The following is a 24,832-nucleotide window of genomic DNA, read 5'->3' as shown; positions in this document are numbered from 1 at the left end:
TGGAATCTTTACTGAGAACAATATTGTTGATTTTCTCAAAAAATATTATTTTGACTTGAGAAGAGCAGATGAACAGAATGTGTGAGTTTATGTCAAATAAAGAGAATATTCTAGAATACTGACATGTTTCTGGAGCAAAGAGTCAGATTTCAGTGCCTTTCCTTGCGTTTAATAAAACATGGGTTTTAGCGCTGCTTTACTAAATATGAAGAGTATGTAAAGTTTTATATTTTCTGCAAACACACACACACACACACACACACACACAGAGAGAGAGACACACACACAGAGAGACACACACAGAGAGAGAGACACACACACAGAGAGACACACACACAGAGAGAGAGACACACACACAGAGAGAGAGACACACACACACACACACACACACACACAGAGAGAGAGACACACACACAGAGAGACACACACACAGAGAGAGAGACACACACACAGAGAGACACACACAGAGAGAGAGACACACACACAGAGAGAGAGACACACACACACACACACACACAGAGAGAGAGAGACACACACACACACACACACACACACACACACACACAGAGCGTTTTGTGAATGTCGCCGTGTTTCTTTCAAGTCATTCTACATCAGCACGCGTTTCTCCGCCGCTCATTTTTCGCACAATCTGTCAGATTTTCCTTCGTGACGCTGCAGAACAGCCGTGCTTCGGGTTTCATCTGTGTTTACTGACAAATCGAGCCGCACTGGAACTATGAGCTTCAGCGGTCGGCGGGAGAGAGAGCGGCGGCTGCCCGGCTCAGGCGAGCCCTCCCGTGTGTGAGAGTCAAATCGAGGCCGCTGTCGGTGCGGCCTAGTGCGGGTGGTTTAATGTTTCACTCGACAACACAGAACAGCGCTCCGGTAATGTCTTAAAAACTCACGAAACATTACCACGATGACGAGAATGAGAGATGAACGTAATTTTGAGGGGGTTAATGCACTTTAAATGAGTTTAAGCAGATTGTTTATAGAAATGCATTATTCATCAGGTGTTAATTAGCATGCTATAATGATCCTAGGAAGTTCTTTTAGTAGTGTAATTAAAGTGTTTTGTTTGTCTTCAAACAGTCTCCATCTGGAACAGCAATGGCTTCTTGTGATGACAGATTGACATTGATTGACAGATGATGCTGGTGGTAACGTTACCTGTGCAGGTGAGCGAGGCCCTCAGCATCACGGCAGGAGAATGAAGCCTCATTCGGACTCGTGCGAGAACGCACACGCGTGTGAATCCACGTCACACGCCTCCCCGGACATGAACCCGAACCTCCGTTTGACCTTGGCCTCCTGCAACGGTTCGACTGACCAATCAGCGCTGGAGAATCTCACGGACGATGAGGACGATCTCACGCCCGAGATCCAGCAGGCACACAGAATATTTCAGAGCTTCCTCTCAGAGAAGCATAAGTCCATCACGGCCCCGTTCTGGCGTCCCATTGGCCCCAGGGACCACGCCGAGATGTGCTTCAGAAAGATGGATGATAAGTTCGTGAATCGCGAGTATGAGTCCATCACGGCGTTCGTGGCAGATTTTAGACTGATGCTAGAGAACTGTTACCGCTTTCACGGCGTCGATCACTGGATCTCCAAACAAGCCCAGAAACTGGAGGTCATTCTAGAGCAAAAGCTGACCTTGTTGTCCAGGTAAAAAGAAAAATCAGTGGCGAGAAGTTTGAGATGAGACATTGCATGCAAAACCATTGGTCTTCATGCAGTGGTCAATTTAGAGATTTTGGTTCCAAATTAGGCTTTTCATTGTGTTTTTTTCAGACTAGTGGAAAGAAAACATCCAAAATACATTCATGCATGCATGCAATGGCCAGTTTTGAGATTTTACTCTCAAATTTGTTGTTACATGAAGTGTTTTTTTTTTTCAGATTAGTAAAAAGAAAACAATTTTATTGCACTTTATTTATATGCATCTGTATTCAATTCCAATCCATATCTTTAGAGTTTTTTCCTTTTACAAAAAGCTAACTTTACAGTTTTATTCCTCTCTATATTCTGAAGGTTTGTTCATATTTCATTCACACTGATTTAGACAACATTTTACTCCTCAAAACATGGTGAAAATGTGTTTGTTTTCTGTCTGTTGACAGTATTTTCTGATTTATGGAATGATAAAATATTTTTATCTTATTTGTAAGTCGCTTTGGACAAAAGTGTCTGCTAAATGACAAAAGTAAAAGTAAGTAAGTAAAAAGAGAAATCACCTCTGGAAAAAAACCTTTAAAGGGGTCATCGGATGCCCTTTTTCCATAAGTTGATATGATTCTTTAGGGTCTTCATGAAAAGTCTATAACATACTTTAGTTGAAATTTCTCAATGGTACTGTAAAAACACCCTTTTTACCCTGTCAAAATCAGCTCTGTTCACAGCGAGCTGTTTCGGTGCATGTCTCTTTAAATGCTAATGAGCTCTGCTGACCCCGCCCCTCTCTAAGGTAGATGTGTACAAACACTGCCAACACATTTATGTTCAAACACCATGTAAAAGTGAATTTTGCATCCGATGATGACCTCTTTAACTCTAATGTGACAACAAAATCAAACAAGAGTTTTGAACCTGGCTTTATCCAATGTTCATATGTAAATATATGCATATTAGCACATTTTTAGTAAGATAATGCCTCATTTTTGCATATTCAAACATAGCATTGAAAAACTTTTAATTATTTTCTTCTTACGTGGCAAAAAACAGGCTTTCATAGAAGTATGGTGATATTTATTAGTTACATTTTATTTTTTTTTGCCATTAAAGCGTTTCATGATGCTTTATTAATCTAGTTGACTGTATTCAGATTAGATTTAAGGTTATTGTCTGAAATTCTCATCCGAAATTAAAAAATAAATACGACCTCACGGTGTGTCAATCACGTTTACACACTGCCTCCGAAACTTTCATCCGTCATAAAAAATCGGATCAGGTTCGATTTTCTGTGTTTTTGCATTCGCAGCAAGATAGGAAGGGTTATGAATCCGAAAAAAAACACATACAAAAATGTTAGACTCAGTGTGCAATGACCTTAACTCAGACGAACAAAAATGATCAAAAAGAAGTTGATTGTTCTGTGCATCACATCTGACCAAATCCTACAATATTCAGTCAAATTAACAAGAAATATTGCATCTATGTTTCCAGTATTTCTAGCGACGCCATTGTTCCTGATGACTCTGATCATCTGTTCAGACAGACTCTCAGTGATTGTGTTGATTTCTCTGCTGATGGTCAGGACGCTGCGGGAGAAAACCACGCTGGCCGTGACCTCCAGAGGCCGGTTTGGGACAGAGGATGAGAAAGCGGCGGTCGGCTCGTCGTCCAGACGGCGGTCAGTGCCGCGGAGTTTGGCCAGCAGCGAGTCCATCATGGTGCAGGCGCTGAGACTGGAGGAGCTGCAGCGAGCTAAAGAAGAGAAGAGGTCAAAACAACTCACATCATCAGCAACCTGTTACACTTACAGGTACATCTCAAAACATTTGAATATTGTGAAAAAGTTCATTTTTTCTTGTAACTTATTTCAAAAAGTGAAACTTTCATATATTTTAGATGCATTACATGTAAAGTAAAACATTTTAAAAAATTGTTTTAATTTTGATGATTAGAGCTTACAGCTCATGAAAGTCAAAAATCAGTATCTCAAAATATTAGAATATTTATAAATTTGAGTTTCAATTAATGACCATCCCTACAGTATAAATTCAGGGTATGTCTTGTTCTTTGAAACCACAATAATGGAGAAGACTGCTGACTTGGCAATGATCCAGAAGAGGAACATTGACGCCCTCCACAAAGAGGGTGTCACAGAGGGTCATTACTGAAAGCTGTGGCTGTTCACAGAGTGCTGTATCAAAGCATATTAAATGCAAAGTTGACTGGAAGGAAGAATTTGGGTAGGAAAAGGTGCACAAGCAACAGGGATGACCGCAAGCTTGAGAATACTGTCAAGCAAAGCTGATTCAAACACTTGTGAGAGCTTCAGAAGGAGTGGACTGAAGCTGGAGTCAGTGCATCAAGAGTCTCCACGCTCAGACGTCTTCAGGAAAAGAGCTACCAAGCCACTTCTGAACCAGAGACAACATCAGAAGCGTCTTACCTGGGCTGTGGAGAAAAAGAACTGGACTGTTGCTCAGTGCTCCAAAGTCCTCTTTTCAGATGAAAGTACATTTTGCATTTCATTTGGAAATCAAGGTCCCAGAGTCTGGAGGAAGAGTGGAGCGGCACAGAATCCATGTTGCTTGAAGTCCAGTATGAAGTTTCCACAGTCAGTGATGATTTGGGCTGCATGTCATCTGCTGGTGTTGGTCCACTGTGTTTTCTGAAGTCCACAGTCAACGCAGCCATCTACCAGGAGATTTTAGAGCACTTCATGCTTCCTTCAAAATTTCAAGAAATAAAGGCTTGAAATATTTCACTCTGTGTAATGAATCTATATAATATATGGGTTTCACTTTCTGAAATGAGTGACGAAAAATATTGACCTTTTTCACGATATTCTAATTTTTTGAGATGTACCTGTAAATCACAGTTTCTATGTTTTCCGTTTAATTTTTGTGGATTTACCTCCAGTTTCACAGACAAGGCTTAAGCCTAGTCCTAGACTAAACTGTAAGTCTGAGCTGTTTGAAGTAAAAGAAACTTGCACTGACTGATCTTAAAGGGGTCATGTGATGCGATTTCAAGTTTTCCGTTCTCTGTGGAGTGTTAGAAAGCTGATTGTGTATAGATAAGATCCCTGAAGTTGCAGAGACTAAAGGCTCAAAACCAAAGAGATATTCTTTATAAAAGTTAAGACTCATCCACGCCCTCCTAAAACGGCTCATTCAAACACGCCCCACATGTCTACGTCACGGTGTGGAAATATTTGCGTAATGCCGTCCAAATGTTCACGCAAAGAAAGAACCGCAGTAGTGTTGATGCAGCCGTGTCAGGGAGACGCTGTGTGTTTCTGTGCGAAAGCAGAAGCACTTTATTTGGGCTTCCGAAAGTAGATGCATTCAGGTGTGTGAGTGGAGCAGGGTCACATCACAGCGAAGTGTAGCCCGTCAGAAATCATCTCGCTTTGTAGAAAACGAAGCGTTTGAGAGAGGCGGAGAGAGAATATAATGTACAGTAATTGAAAAATAATGTGTTTTTTGAACATTAAAGCATGACAACATATTCTGTTCCAGCAAATACACAAAATAATGATCTTTAAAAAGCATCATATGACCCCTTTTAAATATATCAGTGCCTTTGTTTTGTTCTTTTCTAAGGCACGTTTATAAAAATTACTTAAATGTCCTAATTGAATTATGGCCTAATCCTGGCTTAGTCTAAGCCCTGTCTGTGAAACCGGGCCTTAATGGTTTAATTACATTTTAATTCTCAAAAGGAATGTTTAATCAACTGAATTCATCCATTCTATTTTTTCCCAAATTCCATTTAATTTTTTCCGAATTTAAAATTAATTTTTTTTATTTTAGTTTTAATGATTTAATTACATTTTAATGCTCAAATAGCATGTTTAATCAACGGAATAAATACAACTTTAATAATTTAATCTTTTACTAACATTTTAACATTCCAAAAATTCCATTTAATATTTTCCCAAATTTTAATAAAAATGTTTTTCTGGATTCCGTTTTAATACTTTACATTTTTCTAATCAGAAAGCATATTTAACCAACTGAATTCATTCATCTTCATCAATTAAATATTTTATTGCAATTTTAACAGTAACAAACCCAATGATATACGTTACATTTTTTCCTTAGATGCCGATTTATTTATTTTCCCAAATTCTGTTTCCCATTTGATTTTTCCTGGATGCCATTTTAAAGGTATAATACATTTTTTAATAATCAATAAGCATGTTTCATTAACTGAATTAATAAAATTTGAATAATTTAATTTGTGATTAAAACTTTAACAGCAGGACCCTATTTTTTTCTCCAAGATTCCATATACCCCCCCCCCCCAAGAGATTTTATTCAAATTAATTATCTTCTGGAATCTGTTTTAATTTTGATAACCAGAAAGCATGTCTAATCAACAGAATTGACAAAACTTCAGCAATTTAACATTTTATTAAAATTTTAACAATATTGTGCTTTTTTAATTTTTTTTCCCAGATTTCATGTTTTCTGTATAATTGTTTCTGTAAACAAATAAACAAATTTATCATTGTGGTAATGAGAGTAATTCATAAATTAATTTATCAGTCTATCTTTTAAAAATGTAAAAAAAACAAAAAAAACAATTCCTTTATAACAAAACATTGCATTTTTATTTATTTATTTATAAGAGGTACACTGTATAAAATTGATAAAGTCTCTTAATTGTCATATATTCCTTAAAAGAATGTAAAATAAATATTATAGATAAATTATTATTATTAATTTGATTATACAATAGTATATTTATATATTCCTCAAAAGTTTTCAAAAGATACAATATTAATATTTTTGTCATAAATTAATGCAATTTGTTGTAATTATTTTTGTCATAATTTCTATTATTTTGGCAGTTTGTAGTAAAGAGCTTTGAGTTTCTGCGTATTCTGAGTTTTCTTTATCACACCTAAATCTATAACATGTGTTATGTTATGAATGTTATGTGCTTGTGTGAGCGTCATTAGCGTAAATGATCTGGGTGTATTGAAGTTGATAGTATTTTTAGAAGGGAAGTTGAAAAATGCTTGTTTATTATTGATGTTTTGAAGTTTGTGTGGTGAGTTTCTGAAATTGTTGTGGATTGCACTTCATTTATGATTTGTTCGCCCATTTTTTTAAATATTGAGGACCACAATGGAAATACGCCAATGGCTTTTTTGTGTATTTTATCCTTGACAGTTTTGAAATGTGTATGAATTAGTCTTGTTGCACTTTTTTGTATTATGTTTTACATTTTGTCAAATAAAGCAAACTGTTCTGTGTGACGCAGGCAGCGAGAGCAGGAGCGTAAGGAGGCCGAGGAGGCTTCGGTGAAGGAGCTGGAGGAGTGGGAGAGCTCCTTGCTGTCTCTGGCCGAGCCGTGTCCGCTCTGGAGTCTGTGGGAACTTCCTGCCATCGGTCACTTCCTGTGCCTGGCTCAGACGGCGCTCCACCTCCCCGAGATCGTCTTCTACGAGCTGGAGCGCTGTCTGCTGATGCCGCGCTGCAGCTCGCTCCTGGCTAAGATCATGACGGCGCTGCTCTGTCACCCGCAGAAGAGATCCGGTGTCCAGCGCCGGCCGCCGATGCCCTACAGAGAGTGGGAGAGCCAGCTGCGCCGCCGCGTCCAGAGCTGGTACAGAGCGGTCGGCCGCGCCGAGGAGCCACGCCAGGTCAGGTCACCCTCATTCATACAGAGCTTTTAACTTTCAAATGCTTTCAAATATATATAGCGCTTTTAACAAAAAAGATTGTGTCAAAGCAGCTTTAAGTCTAGAGAAGAGCATTTTGAGACATATTAGACTATATACTCATTATATTTTACTTTACCTGTTAGTCTTAATTATTTAACGTATGTTTAAATAAATCTTTTATGAAACAAGTTATGACAGCAACTGTATAAATGATCGTATTTCAACAATTTATGTTTAGTTTTTCCCTGAACCGTGACGTCAAAAGCGAAGTCCGTTCCAAACCGTCATGTTTGTGTGCCGTTACACCCCTAATATCTGTGCGATCAAGTTTATGATATCGCTGTAACTTATGTGCCCCGACTCCGAGGAGGAACCGGAGGGGTCAGAGGTCAAGGAGGAATCATGTGAGTGTTTTTTTATTATTATGCTGATGTTGTTATCAGGCGGCGCGTGCGGAGCGCCTCGGGCTCTGCCGGCAGTTCTTCTGGACGCTAGGAGCGGTCAGTCCTCTGGAGGAGACGGCCTTCCACCTGCTGCCCCTCCAGCAGCGCGTCTGGCTCCTGAAGGGCCTCTGCGATCACGTCTACGAGACGCAGAAGGAGGTGCAGGACGCTGTGCTCGCGCAGCCCATCCACGAGTGCCGCGAGTCCATCCTGGGCTACGACGCTCAGGACAACGCTTACATTCACTTCCCACACTTCTGTGGTGCTGACCTGCGGATCTACAGCCAGACCCCCTGCGGAGCCGTCGAGCTGCCGCTGCCGCTGATCCAGGTCACCAGATCCCACGAACCGGAGGGGTCAGAGGTCAAGGACGACGCATGTGAGCTGTTTTTGTTATTACAAGTTTTTTTTTTTTTTTTTACTGTTTATTTTATTTTCAATTTTTTATTTAGCTATCATTTGTTATTGATTATTTACTTTATTTACATTTCATTTATTGATTATATTTTAAGAATGTTATTTATACTTCACTTATTATAAATTTTATTTTATTTACCTTTTGTTTATTATTTTTTATTTTAATTACACTTTATTATTTTATTTATTTTTTATTTATTTGAACTAATTGTATTTACACTTATTTTTTTATCTAGTTTATTTTTATTTATTTATACGCCATTTGCTATTTATATAATTTTTTAATGTGTATTTGCACTGTATTGTTTTTTATTTATTTACTCTTCACTTTTTATACTTGATTTATTATTTATGTTTATCTTTTCATTTAATTTATTCTTCACTTTTCACTTATTTTATTTATACGTCATTTATTTTTTTATTTTAATGTACACTATTATTATTGATTTTAATAAATTTTATTTGTATTTTATCCCTAACCATTTGTATTATTTACTCTTATTTATTATTTTATGTATATCGTGTATTATTTATTTTAATGATTTAATTTACACTATTATTATTTTGAATCATCTTATTTATATATTTTATATTTTACTTTAACAATTTATATTCTTTACCATCATTTTGAAATTTATTTATATAATTTATTATGACATTTTTAGTTATTAATTTTATTTATATTTCACTTATTTTATTTTTAATTTTTTAATTTACATTTAATTTGCTTTTTTTCATTATTTCATTTACGCTATATTGTTGATTTATTCTTCATTATTAATTATTTTTAAATTATTTTATTTACACTTTACTATCATTTTTTAATTATTTTAAACTTTGTATTATTTACACATTTATACATGCATATAAGATGTTTATTGCTTAATGCTTTGGCTACATTGCCGTTGAATCTAAGAAGGATCTGTGTGTGTCTGCAGATGAAGTAAAGGTGGAGGAGGAAAGCTCCAGCAGGACGGAGCCGAACACATGGGACGTGAAAGAAGATTCTCTCGCTGACGAGGAGGATCTGGATCAGAAATGCTCCTCCGGCGTTCCCTCGTGGTGCAGAGAAGATTCTCTGGACTCTGTAAGCGTCCGAGGAAAGTTGACGGAGGACAGGCGGCTCAAAGACGAGGAGTCGGACTGTGAGCCGTGTTTCAGAGTCGGAGACAGCTGCTATAAAGGCGTCTCGCCGGCTCTGAACACTCACAGAAGTCCTAGAAATGATGTGAATCACTTGAGCGCCGAGGAACGAAGCCCTTGTGCGAACTATTCCGGAGCGATGCAGGAATCTCATAGTTTCTGGACCGAAAACACACGGCTGCAACTGGACGAATCCAGACCGACACAAGCCCAGAAGAGGAAGAAGAAGAAAGAGAGGAAGTTTGGCGTGAAGAAAACGAAGACGAGCAAACTGAGCTTGAAGAACCGAACGGCCAGAAGCAGCCTGCAAAGAGCCGCCAAAAACATCAAGAAGAAAGACAAGAGGAAGAGACACAAACTGGGTGAATAGCACATATTAATAACACATAGTTATACTAGTCTTGGTTGGCGACATTAAAGTCAACATGAAGGTTTGGCACTGAAGCAATAATTCACTCAAAAATGATCTTTCTGTCATCATTTACTCATCCTCATGCCGTTTCAAACTTATGTGACTCACTTTCTTCTATAGAACACAAAAGGAGAAATGAAACAATGTTATTTGATATTTTAATTTTAAAAAACGTGAAACAAAAGTATCATAAAATGAACATGCAAGTACCATAAAACTGCCCCATACTCTGAAGGCTATAATGCACCTCTTCTGAAACTATATAACCAAGCAGAATTATTCACGAAATTCTGAAATGCTTAAAATATAGCATATGTATTTATTTTTGACATTTATGAGCTTGGTTCAGTTTCAGCATATATCAGATTTAGTATTATTGTTATTACCATTATTAATATAGTTTACCCAAAAATGAAAATTCTGTCATCATTTGCTCTCCCTCAAGAGTTTCTTTCCTCTGTTGAACACAAAAGAAGATATTTTGAAGAATGTTAACCAAACAGTTGCTGGTAGCAACAATTTTCATTTTCATGTGAACTACTCCTTTAAATGGGTTGAAAGTGTTCGATCACACACACACACACACACACACACACACACACACACACATATATATATACAGTATCTGACAGAAGTGAGTACACCCCTCACATTTTTGTAAATATTGTATTATATCTTTTCATGTGACAACACTGCAGAAATGACACTTTGCTACAATGTAAAGTAGTGAGTGTACAGCTTGTATAACAGAGTACATGTGCTGTCCCCTCAAAATAACTCAACACACAGCCATTAATGTCTAAACCGCTGGCCACAAAAGTGAGTACACCCCTAAGAGAAAATGTCCAAATTTGGCCCAAAGTGTCTCCACCTTCTGTTTGAGGATGCCCCACAGATGCTCAATAGGGTTTAGGTCTGGAGACATGCTAGGCCAGTCCATCACCTTTACCGTCAGCTTCTTTAGCAAGGCAGTGGCCGCAGGACAGTATTCCAACATGATAACGATAACAACATTAGGTCACTTAGGGGTGTACTCACTTTTGTGTCCAGCGGTTTAGACATTAATGGCTGTGTGTTGAGTTATTTTGAGGGGACAGCACATGTACACTGTTATACAAGCTGTACACTCACTACTTTACATTGTAGCAAAGTGTCATTTCTTCAGTGTTGTCACATCAAATATATAGATATAATAAAATATTTACAAACATGTGAGGGGTGCACTCACTTCTGTGACATACTGTGTATATATATATATATATTTTAATACACTAGATTAAAGTGTTGCAATCACGTCTTGCATCTTCTGCAGCATCTCGTGTTTTTAAAAAATAAACTTAAAACTTGTGTTTTCTCAAAGTTCAATCAAAGATGAAAGATTATAAACAATAAACACTGATGAATAATTCACAATACTATTATACTATTAGTGAAATAAAACTAGCTTTGACTTCATATGTTTGTTTACAGGCATCCAGTCCTCACACATCTCATTATTTGCACATACCTGATGGTGCTGAATAATCTTTATTTTCCTGTTAATCATTAGATGTCATGTGCTTTTGCTCTCGCTCATGCGCTGTGGTGTTTCTCCGTCTGCAGGAAAGAGGTTTGATGGGAAGGCGATGTTAGCGAGGAGACCGTCAGAATCTGCTCCACTCCCAGCTGAACCCAGCTTTCAGGTCAGATGAAGCCTTCGTTACCTACAAAACAAATTATCAGTAATCTTGGTTAGTCAGATCTGCTCGGATAATTGTGAGTAAACCTCGATACACGAGTTAATTGCAATAATTAATTCCTTGTCATCAGGCACTTACTATTAGTTTGGTTAGATTTGCTTTCAAAATTCTCTTATTTGAAAAGCCTTTTTATTGATCTCAGTTTTATTTTCAAAAGATTAAGCATTTGTATTTTGCATTTCACAGATGATTTGCATTTACTTATTTAGCAGGTGCTTTTGTGAGTAAATAAGTAGATTTATATGTTTCAGACATCAGTAGAGAGCCCAGAATCTCATAATGCATCTGAAAACATGTCACCTGAGATTTGTTTTGCTGTGTATTCTCTCCAACCTTCACTAGAGGACAGCATTTGGTAGAGTTTATTATAATGTCTGAATAATTAAAACCACACTCATTTAAACAAATAATCAACTCAGCAGGGCTCGCAGAATCGCTAGCCCGACGTCCCGGGGCTACTGTGTTTTCCAGTCGGGCTACCAAAATGCATCACTGTCCTGCCCGACGGGCCTTAAATACAGGACTCCCACGCAGTGCTCCCTCTAAACTGAGCGCTCTTCTTCCACCGCGGACGAGCAGAAGAAATAATGTGCCTCACGCACACAAAAATGAGTTGGGAAGCCATGATTGAATGCCGCAGTAAAAGGGAAAGAATAGCAATGCTCGGGCAAACCGCTCTAGAGCTGATGTCACGACAGAGTTAGAGCCGGTTTCATAGAAAGAGAACGATATGCACCAAACGAGTCGCTGTAGGAACTGAATACTTCAATGGTTGCGGTGCGCTCAACACAAGAGACGACACAAACACAATGACATGTGAAAAATCACTTTTTTTATATATATTTAACTTACAGATCTCAGCTTAAGTTTGTATTCTATTCTATCAGTTTAAATAGTTTGTTTTGATGATATATTATGTTAGGGCTATATTATAAACCTGATGAATAATTGACCTTGTTTTTGAGTCTCTTGCTCATCAAGGCTGTATTCATTTCAAAAATACAGAAAAAACTGTGATATAGTGAAATATTATTGCAATTTCTAATATTGGTTTCCTATTTTAATACCTATACTATAAAACAGCATTTATTTCTGTGATCACAGCTGTATTTTCAGCATCATTACTCCAGCAGTGTCCCATGATCCTTCAGAAATCATAATAATATACTGATTTATTATCAGTGTTGAAACTGTTACTTTTTTCTTTGATTCTTTGATTAATAAAAAGTTTAAAAGAACAGCATTTATTCAAAATAAAATAAAATATTTTCTAACAATAGAAGTGTTTACTATCAATTTTATCCATTTAACACATCCTTGCTGAATAAAGCTTATTGAACTTTCTTTAAACTTTTTAAAAGTATCTTTAAAAAAGAAACCCCAAACGTTTGAATAGTTTATATTGAAACAAAATCTCTATTTTGACTAAACACTGTTCTTTTTAACTTTTTGTATTTTAAAAATATCACAGGTCCCAAAAAATACAGTATAAAAAATAAAATAAAATAAAAAAGCATTACAAGTGTTTCCAGCATTGATTATAAATCAGTATATTAGAATGATTCTAAAGGATCATGTGACTCTGAAAATACTGCTTTGCTTCACAGGAATTAATTACATTTTAAAGTATATTAAAATAGAAAACATTTATTTTGTGAAATAATATTCAGTATTTTTTATCAAATCAGATACAGGCTTGATGAACATAAGAAACTTCTTTAATAAACTTTATTGGTCCAATCTTTTAACTGCAGTGTATTGTTCAGTAAACATGTTTTCTCTTTAACCTAAAATATACATAATTTAGTTACATCAAGGGTCAAATCAAATATAAACAGCACATTAAAGTTAAAAGTTACACTCTTTTGTGTGTGTGCTGTACAGGTCTGGTGTAAAGAATGCTTTTGCTCAGGAGACAGAAATATCTGACCGATAGAGAAAAGTTTATACAAAAAAAAAAGTTTATCCTTAAATTTGATACGACTAAACTGAAGAGGTTTTAAGGCCTTAGACAGTTTTAAATACGTTAAATGGTATAAGAAATAATTTTTCAAATTGCCTTAAATATATTTTGAAGAATTCTGCAGATACCTTGTAAATAGTCAAATAAAACTCTTTCCTTGATATTCGTTGATATTTGTGTATTGAAAATGTGTTTGATTGATATTTATGGTCTTTATTTTATTTGGGCTAGTTAAATTAATTTTCGGGCTACCAAAATCTGAAGAGTACCTGTCCGAAGGGATACCAGGGATTTAGAAATTTTGCGAGCCCTGCTCAGCCTTTATTTATTGAACACATTTAAGTTGAACCAAAGTGTTTTACAGTGCATGCAATTAAAAGCAAACATATATAATTAAATGTTTTTTAACCCTTAGTTCTTTCTCCCATCTCTCCTTCCTTTCTTTCTTGCTTTTGTAGTTGGTTTGCTCCAGTCTGGATGATCTCAGAGTCCTGATCAGTAAAATAGAAGATCAACTAGATGAACTGGACGGCAAAAAGAGACCTGTTAGTAAGAGAGGGAACACAAACATACATGCATGTACTATTGCACAAACTAATTTATATGACAGTATTTTACCTTTGACTTATGTTGTGCACATGTGTAACTAAATTACAACTATTTATTTTTGGATGCATAAATAATTTCAATGCATTTAATGTATATGCTGAATTGTGCAGATATTATCACTTTATTAAAGCAAGATTGGCATTTTAATGTGAAATAAACGAATTCAGTGTGGCTTAACATGTTTGTTTGCATGCAAGCATGATATGAATTTGACGAGTATGAGTTAGTGTGTGATGCATGGATGTGTATGTGATGTGTGTCTTTATGCCGTATTTCAGGGACGATGGCCACACAAAAGAGCCGCCGTGAAGGAGTTGCACATCACACTTATTAGGCTGCTTAATGAGCTGTTACCATGGGAACCCAAACTCGTCAAGGCCTTCCAGAGGAACAGGTAAAGGAGTAAACATGAGTCCTTTTCTGTGCTTTAATTTAATTTCAAAAGGGAATGTTTGAAAGCTAAATAATTTTACCTTGTTGCACTGAAACCACAATGTGGACCCACATGCTGAATATAGATGGGGAAATCTTAAATCTGTGCAATCATATTTTTCCCCTTTGTGAATCTTGACATTGTGGTTTTTCAGACTTCTGCATTTTAGTCTTGTTTTTGATCAAAGAAAGGTTTTCTCAAGTGATCTGGGAAGTGAATTTGAATTATATCCAAGAAAGAGCTTTCCATTGTAATGCGCAGTGACTGATACACCTCACTGCATTCAACAGGCAGCTAGATGTTTTCTCTTTTTTTTCTTTTCTACCTTGAGGCGATGTTTTCCTGGCAACAGGGCTTTGTGAATTCATCCTTGTCCTTGTCCTCAACAGAGCTCGCTTGAAAAAGGAGTGTGACGAATTCAAAAAACACCCCGAATATGAGAACTTTATCAGGGAGCAGATGGATACAGAAGATACTGGGGAAGTTGCGTGCAAAGATGGATTTTTGTCCACAGAGACCACAAACAAACTGGAAGAGAGTGAAGTCAAAATGGGCAAAACTATAAAGGAAGATTCTGAGACAACAGGTGAGTCTGATTAACATTTTAAAAGGCTAATTTTACCAATTGCATGGCCTTTATGTAAGTTCTTGCCAATGCAAAGAAGAAAAACAATACATGCCCTAAAGGATTGTTGAATTTCTAATGCATAACTAACCAAACAATATGCCAGTAGTTGTTATAGAATGTGCCTGATGAATTTATTACAAGAAAGTGTTTCAAAGGCATTTTATGTTTCAGTTCATTAGTTTCTGTTTTCAAGACATTTATGCATTCAGTACATTGAGTGTGATGTTTGTTTTGACTGATGCATGCTGCCCTCTTTTGCAGAGAATGTAAATCACGAATCAAGATGCCTAGTGGACAGACCTGATGTTGTCATGCATTCGTCAGAGTCTGGACCCTTCACACGCAGTTCAAAGCGGCGCCAAACTGGTGCAATCAGTGAGGAACTGAGTCCATGCAAAAGAGGCAAAATGGACCCAGAGAGCTCCTTAACATCTGATTTTAATGTGGAAGTTGCATCCAGGGAACAAGCAACAGTGAACCCACAAGCTTCAGTGTTGCCAGAGACTATGAGTAGCTTTCAGGGGACTTGCAAACCGATCCAGGCTTTGCTGGCTAAGAGTGTTGGAAACAAAGTGACCTTAATAAGTCATCCGAAGGCTGCAGCGATGGCTCAGGCTCTGCGGGATCATAACAAAACAGCATCGCCACCTGTCCGATTATCAACTACCGGTGCATCTACGCAACACTTTGAACCTGTCTCTACAGAAACAAGAACTACGACATCTGCAACCGAAAGCACTGGACAAGTGGTGTATAAGACGGCAGGAGGCGTGGGGCTTCTCAGGCAAGGAAGTGCTTCTGTAAACTTTTCAGTGCAATCAATATCGGATCAAAAATCAGGGGTGAAGGCGATGCAACAAGTTGTTATCCTGCCTTCAAATCTACTGATTCAAAGCACTGAGAATAAGGCAGCCCAGACCTCTGGATCTGTCCCTAAGACTACAACGTACGTGTCCAATGTTACAGGGTTCACTATACCGGAAAACAAGGTTCCTGTCCAGCCAGTGGCACCTTTGAAAGATACCAGCACTGTAAGAACACCGTCTGCTGTAGTTACTCCCAGTTTAAGGAACTTATCGACTGTTGGTGTGCCTAAAAAGACTACTGAACCAAAGGTGGCCCTGAACAAATCAGCAAGCAGTGGTCTGGCCAAATCTGATGCTGAACAGGAGCTCAGGACAGTGTGTATTAGAGACTCTCAGTCAATCCTTGTCACCACGAGAGGAGGCAACACAGGAGTGGTGAAGGTTCAGACATCGGAAAGTGGAACAGGGGCTTTGCCACCCAGCCCGATTTTTAACATTTCGCCCCAACTTCATGCCTTTCTGGTGTCAAAGTCTTCCACGTCTTATACACAAGCTGTTTCCGCCACCATTGCTGCTAAATCTCTACCCGGAGTCACTCCTCAGTCTACTTTTGTGGCAGGGACTGTCACTCCTTTAACCTTGAATCAGATTTCCAATAACGGCACTACTGGCAAAACAACAATCCCTGGTAAATCTGCACTCCTGGCTACAAGCAAAGGCAGTGATAGTGTCCTTATAAATGTGAAAGATGTCACTCAGCAGAATATGGTCTCTAAATGTGGAATGAAGCCGCCACAAAAAAGGGCTCAACCTGGAAGCACAACTCCAGATCAGTCTACTCTCCAAAAGGTTTTCCTGGTCACACCTTCACCAAATATCCCTTCAAAGGTCACCACTACTACAGCAACCTGTACCGTGCCAGGATCTCGGGTCATGTTCATAAGCAACTCAGCACTTACCATTCCAAAAGAGACTTCAACTTCAGAGGTTAACATTTCCTCTACTAGTACACCAGCGTTGAAGGTCATTCCCAACTTGGGAGCGACCTTATCCTGCACTTCTTCTGGTTCAAGCATCCAGAGCATCGGTGTCCCAGGGTTAACATCAAGAATACTTGGCACAAACAAAAAACCTGAAGCCTCAACAAAAAATACACCTGTGATCGTCTCCAGAGTACCTGCGACCTCAACCACAAGTGGACTCCAAATTGGTCCAAAAAGCTGTTTGGTTGCAAGCAGAAGTCTGTCAGGGAATACCGAAAGTGCTTCGAAAGTATCTCGGACTGTTAATGGTAAAACGCTCACGTTTTCAACTCTAGGCACCGGCCACATGGCTTCCTCTGCACTTTTGTCAGTTGTGAAACCAGATGTATCTCCATCAGTTTCAGCGTTAAATACTCTTCATTGTAAACCAGGGTTATCGGCTGTCAGCTCTACTTCAAATACATCTTCCTCTTATTCAGGAAGCCTAATTACCAAACACACTACGCTACCAATTAATGTGACTGCTAACAAGCCAGTGATCGCATCCCTTTGCACTTCACACTCTCTGATTAAAACAACAGCCAATACTTCCGCTTCTGCAGTATCTAGTACTTTTGCATTGAGTTGCAGCTCCAATTTAACTCCTCCGGTGGTCATGGCCTCTGGGGTCCGACCTCTGACTTCTACCACCAAGAGTGTTCAGGAGAAAATTGTGATCAACACCACTGCCCCACTTGCCCCTGGAACTCAGCTCCTGATCAATAGCACAAGATTTGTTGTACCTTCTCAAGGCCTTGCACCTGGCAGCCATGTTCTGCTTATATCCAACTCTTGTCCTGGAGGAATGCAAGGGTCGTCAAGTTCTGTTGGTTCTCAAAGATTGCAAGTGCCAAGTCCTGCCGGTCCTCAAAGTTTGCAAGGATCAAATCCTGTTGGTTCTAAAAGATTGCAAGGTCCAAGTTCTGCTAGTCCTGGAGGATTGCAAGGGCCAAGTCCTGCTGGTCCTCAAAGATTGCAAGGGCCAAATCCTGCTAGTCCTCAAAGATTGCAAGGACCAAGTCCTGCTGGTCCTCAAAGATTGCAAGGGCCAAGTGCTGCTGGTCCTCAAAGATTGCAAGGGCCAAGTCTTGCCAGTCCTGGAGGATTGCAAGTCCTAAGTCCTGCTTCCACTGTTTCTAGAGGTCCAAACACTTCAGCTACTCACACGGTTCCTTCAGTTGTACAAGGTGTGAGATTAGTAACACCGTTCAGGCAACCCTTAGCAAAAGTTGGACCTTCTGATCAACTCCGTCAGCAACTTAGCACCAGAACTCCATTGAATGTGTCTGGTCCTACTGCTCTTTCACAAGTAGCACAAGCTCTGCATCCTGGTGTATCTTCAGACATTGTGAGACTTCCTATCTTTCAAACCTCCAACGTCTCAGTTACAGCATCACAAGGTATGACCGGGTGTCCCAAAGAAACCTCTCTTTCCCAAGGAGGTTTACTAAGCACAACTTCTCCAGTGCTCTTGCAAGGAAGACCATCCCAAACCCAAGTGGCACCAGTTGTACCACCAGCGAAAGCTGCGATTCCAAGGCATTCGCCGATGGCAACCGTACCGCCCATGAGCAGCACGATATCACGGATGCAGAAACTTCCGGTTGCAACGGTTCCACCAATCGGTGGTGCAAACAATGCCAGTCCAGCCACTCCCATTGCAACCGTTCCTCCATCTATGAGCACAGTCATAATGACACCTTGTCCACCTATCAGAGCCGTGCAACCTGGGACAATCGGAAAGCCTGTTATTTTACCCCAGCAATCGCAAGGTCAAAGCACGGTTCCTGTACAAGTTCCCGCTCTTGCTAAACTCTTGTTGAGCCCAGATGGTGCCGTCTTAAATATCATTCAAGCCTCAGGCTCAAGCTTGCAAGTATTGGCAAAGCCAATGGCCGCTCAAGTGGTCAGTTCCTCCTCAAGTAGCGTTACTGTACCTATTTTAAACACAAGTGATCCACTGAGAAAACCAGATACCTTGGGGAGACCCAATCACTGAAATGGTTCTGGAGGTCATCTTGTTTTCCTGTTGTGATCACAAAGGATCACATAGGTATATTCAATGTTTTGGGCTTTGTTGAAAACAAGTAGGCTTCCTTTGGTTCCATATCGCCCCATGTTGAGAGGCTGAATACTAAATACCTAAATTAATATTTTGCGCATTTTGCTCTTTACAATACAAATTGAGGGGAAATCTGTTATCCGTAGAGTTGTAAATAAAATTGGTTTCACAAATAGAAATTTGGAGATTTCAAATGGCCAGTAATGTACATAACAGTATTTGTTTGGCTGACTCTTTTCTACTCCATTTGTATGCAAATGTTTTGTAGCATTTTCCATTAAAATGATTCATATTATTCTGTAGAACAGTCTTCAGTCTCTTTAAGAGTATGTATGGCTGATCTGAAGCCTGCGTTAGTGCATTCAGGTATAGGTTGAGTATTATCAGACATTATCTGATAACAGTTTGGTTTTGTGTTTCGTCTATATTCTTGAAAATAAACTTGGCATATTTATGACTGAAGGAAAACATTGGTGTACTGTGCCTGTCTTTTGAGTTTGTTCAGACATTAGATCAGAGATTCCCAAACATTTTTGTCGGCTGAATCTGTTTATTTTCCTGTGATTTCATGATATAATGTAACTATAATTTAATTTTTGTGATTTAATTATTAGCCCCTGCAGTTCCTTCATGAACCCCAGTTTGAGAATCCCTGTGTAAGATGATAAATTACAATTTTATTTTAATTTTTTCAGTTGAAATGGTTAAAGAAAACAAATGCAGTATTTTATTACAGTAATGTTTTATTCAGTTGTATTGAACAGTTTGCACAACATGATTTTGAACTAGCTTGGCTTTTAATGGAAACTGTAATGGTGCCTTCTATTGGTGGCTTGTTAAAACCAATAAATCTTAATGGAACATGTCCAAGAACACACTACAGAAAAACATTTTTTAATGGTTAAAAGTTGATGGTTTGTAGTGGAAACCTATGAAAAAATAGTTTGATTTTTTCAGCAGGGATAGGTTTGATAAAGATAAATTGTCATCAGTAAATCATCAGTAACAGGTCATTAGAAGACAATACTGTGAACAGAAATAGACAACTAATGTGAAATATCTACCCTACTGATGCTTCATATTGGAAGACACTTAACTGCATCTGCAACTGAGAACGTCTTACCAGTTTTAGGCACAAATGACATTTTCTTTTTAAATACTTTGAGCTAAAATAAAAACATTTTGGGATTAAATGGATATTAAACTTTATTGATCTTCTGTCTGATGAATGACATTGTGTTTAAAAGGCACTGCAGAGCTCAGCTCAATCCTAATTAAGCACACCTGAGGAATGTAATCAAGGTCTAAGAGTAAATAGAAAGCTACAGGCAGGTGAGAGTTAATCAAGGTTGGAGCAAAACTCTGTAGGGCTGGTTCTGTATACCTTTACTTCTGCTGTGTGACTGATCATCCCACAAACATTACAGAAATTCTCAGATTGTCCTTATTTTGTGACTCATGGTGAGTAAGGAGAAGGTGAAGGTCCGGAGCCGATCTTCTCGTAGGCTGGAGGAGCGTTAGGAATCTGGAAGAGAGGAGAAACACCACTTTAAACCACATCTGATGTGAGTAAACAAACATAAAACTAGATATTTATATGGTTATTTAGCAGATGCTTTTATCTAAAGAGATGTACAAGTGTGATAGCACTTAATTTGATGACTTTGGTTTAGTTTTGCAGTATTTCAGTGAATTTTCATGAACTGAAGGACTTGAGAGTTTTTTATCCTTTGGTCTGTTCATGAGAACAGCAGCTGAACACACACACATCACGACTGATGATGCAAACTAAAGCCTTTCTGCCCTGTAGCAGGTCACATGCTTGCTTTATCCCCTGTGGAATTGTGGGTAACGAGCTTGGTTAAACTTGTTCTTTGAAAAAACTCAGGTTGATTCATTGTGAACGGGATAAAAAAAGGCTAATAAAGTTTTCAAGTGCATATATGTATAAAATTATTGCTAGTAAATACAATTTTTAAATACAAAATATTTATATGGAATAAAAGTTAATGTTTCTGACTTAAAATATATATATATTTTTTACTAATCTTATATTATATAGGCTACGTTTCTCTTTAGGCCAGAATTACTAATTTAATTTGTATAATACTGTTTGTTTATTGCACTTTTTACAAAAATTTTTTTTTAAAGTGTGTGTGTATATATTTACTAGTAAATACAAAAAAAAAAATTCTGACTTTTTAAAACCATATATTATTATAATCATTGAACTTTTGTTACTGTCAGTAAAAAAAAAAAAAATGTGTGTGTATATATATATATATATATATATATATATATATATATATATATATATATATATATATATATATATATATATATATAAATAATAATATACACATATATTAAAAATGAATGTTTCTGACTTCTTAAAACTATATATTATTATAGTCATTGAACTTTTGTGACTGTCAGTATATTTGGACACTGAGGTAAGTGTGTGTGTGTGTGTGTGTGTGTGTACCGCTGGTTGCAGGTTGCTGAATTCGTTCAAGGCCACTTTGTTCTCCTCTCCGGATCCAGACTCGCTGTACTGACCCGCTCTCATCATCTCTCTCCACGACTGACCGCTGTTTCCCCCGCTCTGAACACACACAGATGAGAAGTAAGAAATCACATGACGAACACATGAGCAAATCCCACAATCATCACAGCTGCAGCTCTGTGAACCCTGACTGAGAAGTACAACTTCTTATTAAAACATGCAACTTTTGCATTTATTTACACTTACATTCATGCATTTGGCAGATGCATTTATGCAAAGTGATTTGCATTACATTTAAGGTGTGCATTTATCATGCATTCACTGGGAATTGAACCCATGTGTTTCAAGCATCATGGTGTATGACAGTAATGCAGTTTTTGGCACTTTTCTCTGCTCTGATGCTCTCGTTATGAGATCAGGGTAACATTGTGATCAACTGACCGTCCCGTGGGTCACATGACTCACCCGGATCATCTTGTATCCGCCCCGCCGGCGGTAATACCAGCAGCCCAGGATGAGCAGCGCTGTGAGGATCACGGCCAGTAAAGCGATTCCTGCAGCCCTGTGTATAAACACACACACACACACACAGAGAGAGAGAGTTTAGATGAAGTGTCTGTAGTTTGCTGCAGGTGTTTGATGCTGTTTGAGTGAATCTTCACACACTCTTCAGCTCTGATGAGTCCTGCTCCACGTCTGCTGGAGAAATGAACACTGAATTCACCTCGAGAACCTGAACCTGATCCACCGTAAGACATGATGAACAAAACGCCTGAAAAATCAATAACAGCACATTAGAAACTACACAACACTGAATATGACAAACTACAGTGATTTACAACCGTATATTTCAGCTGTAGTATGAGATGGGTTTATAAATTAAAAGGTGACTCTCTTGAACACATGTCCAGGTCTAAATTCAAACCCGATTCAAAAGAATGAATAAGTTGTGTTTTACATGCATGTGCTTTCAGTAATATATTTGTGTGATATTGTCATAATTACATTTTTAATTTAAATAAGAAATTATATTTTGCATGACAATTAAGTATGTTTTAATACCCTTACTATATATAGTTTTGTGACATTGTCATTATAATTTAATTTTAATTTAACCCCCCAAAATTGCATGAAATTTGAGCATGCTTTCAGTACCATTAATATGTTTATGATGAATCAATTTTTATTTCACCCTGAATCCAAAAGAGAAATATGAAATTATATTTTGCATGAAAATGAAGCATTCTTTTAGTACCATTAATTTATAGTATGTATTTTTTAATTGACATTACCACGATAATTAAATTGTAGTTCTTTTTATTGTAATATAGTAAGATTTTACAATAAAAAACTTAAGCTTTTTAAAAAAATAATAATCTGCTTAAAGTAGTGCAATTAATAGTACCCTATGTAAAAATGATGCAATTTAAATATTAATAATAAATGAGAATTTGAGGTGTTAAATGATGCCATAATGCAAAAAAAAAAAGTATTTATTTTGCTTTTTTTTTTTTTTTGCTCCCAAACTAGTCATTGTTCCAGCTGCAAAATTAAATTTCTTGTATTTCATAACAAATCTATTTCATACACATCTAATATGACACAGCATTAACATTAACCAAGCATTCAGTGACTCTCTATGTGGAAAAACAGCCTAAAATTAAATAAAATCAAATTCTTAAATGAAATGTTCATGCAGCAGATGCAGTGAAACCTGTATCTTGTTAGTGTGTTAGTGGAAGTGCCTGAGCTCTTACCTGATCTGTGTAATGTGATTGTGAGAGCTGCCGGTGTGTGTGTGTGTGACTCAAAGCTCTTGAGAAGTTCTCATGACCGTCACGGGTTCAGCTCTCTCACTCAGCAGTTATCCAGCGTGAAGTCTGCTGACTGCCTTTCCCGCGGTAACATACCTCACTTCAGCATCATTCATCTCAGGGATGTTCAGGGCAAACTGTAACTAGATTACAGTTTAAACTAATGTTTATGCTTATGTGAAATTAGTTTCTATGATAATTAAACCATGCATGAGTTTTGCTCAGAGTTTATTACTGTGACAATTTAATCATTTCATTTCTACAGATATTTAGAAATATTTAAATGCATTAAAGTCTTGAGGCTGTATTTGTAAAGTTGCAAATGCTGTATGTATGTGATGCAGACCTGGTCTCAGATGTGTGCTGTGATCACTGTATGATTCAGATTCACAGTCAAATTACTTTATAGGTTATGGCTTTTTGGCAATTTAGTAACATTAAATATACATATGTGCACATTTAGACACCCATACAAGGTGTTAAAGAAAGATGTATTAAAAATATAATAAAAGTACTAGAAATATGCAAGTATAGGCTACAGCAGCTTGAAGAATACCGTAAACCTTTGAAATCACTACATGTATAGTTTTCACTTTTGCAAGTGACATGATGTAGCTGTTTTATTTAATGCTTCTTACAATACAGATGGTTTCAAAGCAGCTTTCTAGAAAGTCATATTGTTCATTTTTACTGCTACTGTTAATGTGTTCATAAGATTATTTTCTCTCAGCTGTTGATCTGCTGTAATGTTAACAATGACCTGTAGAGAGCGACATCATACTGAATATTTATTTATTGCCACTTGTACGAGTAGGCTTCATAATGTTGGGACTTGTACAGCACAAGAACAAATATATATATATATATATATATATATATATATATATAAACAACGCAGGGAGCAAGAATCAAGACAAACAGGTAGCAGATAAAGACATCAAAGACGAATGCACTAAAATAAAAATATTATGACAAAAGTTTGACTGTCCATTTTCTTTTTTTATATAATATTCAGAGCTCTGTCATCACTGGTTCTCAAACTACGGTATGCAGAATCTCTCGTTTTTAAAAAAAAAAACACTTCATATAAAACAAATGTATATTTATTTTCCATGTATCATTTTAAATATTTGCAAAAAATTTGAATGCATCTTTGCGAATGTATAAGACTATGACATTCTCTAGCAATTCTTGTAAATAAACCTCAATACAATATTCAGAGCAAATTGGGTAGAAGACAAAAATAGAAAAAGTTAATTTAAAATAGAATCAGATAATAGAAATTAAAATAAATGGTATGTACAGTTGTGCTATTCTTGTGCCTGGCTGTCCTGGTATTTGAGGCTCTGAAGCGCCGGCCAGATGGCAAAAGTTCAGAAGGGGGCTGGCTTGGATGTGAGGGATCCAGAGCTATTTTCTGAGCCCTTTTCTTCACTCTGGATGTATACAGTTCTTGGAGGGTGGGCAGGGGAGCACCAATAATCCTC

General features: G+C 37.5%; 2 protein-coding genes across 3 annotated transcripts; one reads left to right on the top strand and one right to left on the bottom strand.

Moving 5' to 3' along the window:
• Positions 1–274: 274 nt before the first annotated feature.
• Positions 275–19,886, top strand: LOC306856236 (putative bromodomain-containing protein 10). 2 transcript variants are annotated; one of them, XM_079395382.1, is made up of 11 exons: positions 275–885; positions 1,093–1,668; positions 3,257–3,484; positions 6,946–7,327; positions 7,792–8,170; positions 9,147–9,713; positions 11,366–11,445; positions 13,924–14,010; positions 14,353–14,468; positions 14,897–15,093; positions 15,397–19,886. In XM_079395382.1, the coding sequence occupies exons 2-11, from the start codon at positions 1,211–1,213 to the stop codon at positions 18,960–18,962; spliced, it is 6,060 nt and encodes a 2,019-aa protein (XP_079251508.1). In that variant the 5' UTR covers positions 275–885; positions 1,093–1,210; the 3' UTR covers positions 18,963–19,886. The 2 variants fall into 2 exon arrangements, with proteins under 2 accessions (XP_079251508.1, XP_079251509.1); XM_079395383.1 differs by having other exon boundaries at positions 280–885; positions 3,257–3,442.
• Positions 19,758–23,369, bottom strand: LOC306856237 (melanoma antigen recognized by T-cells 1-like). Its single transcript, XM_079395384.1, has 5 exons — positions 23,289–23,369; positions 22,198–22,303; positions 21,997–22,093; positions 21,511–21,630; positions 19,758–20,550 (listed from the first exon to the last, which is right to left on the bottom strand). Exons 2-5 carry the CDS (start codon positions 22,287–22,289, stop codon positions 20,482–20,484), a joined length of 378 nt encoding a protein of 125 aa, XP_079251510.1. The 5' UTR covers positions 22,290–22,303; positions 23,289–23,369; the 3' UTR covers positions 19,758–20,481.
• Positions 23,370–24,832: the final 1,463 nt, after the last annotated feature.

This window comes from Barbus barbus, assembly GCF_936440315.1.
Source record: "Barbus barbus genome assembly, chromosome: 36".
Taxonomy (NCBI): Eukaryota; Metazoa; Chordata; class Actinopteri; order Cypriniformes; family Cyprinidae; genus Barbus; species Barbus barbus.
The sequence above is the reverse complement of the archived record's forward strand: the minus strand, read 5'-3'. Positions and strand labels throughout refer to the sequence as shown.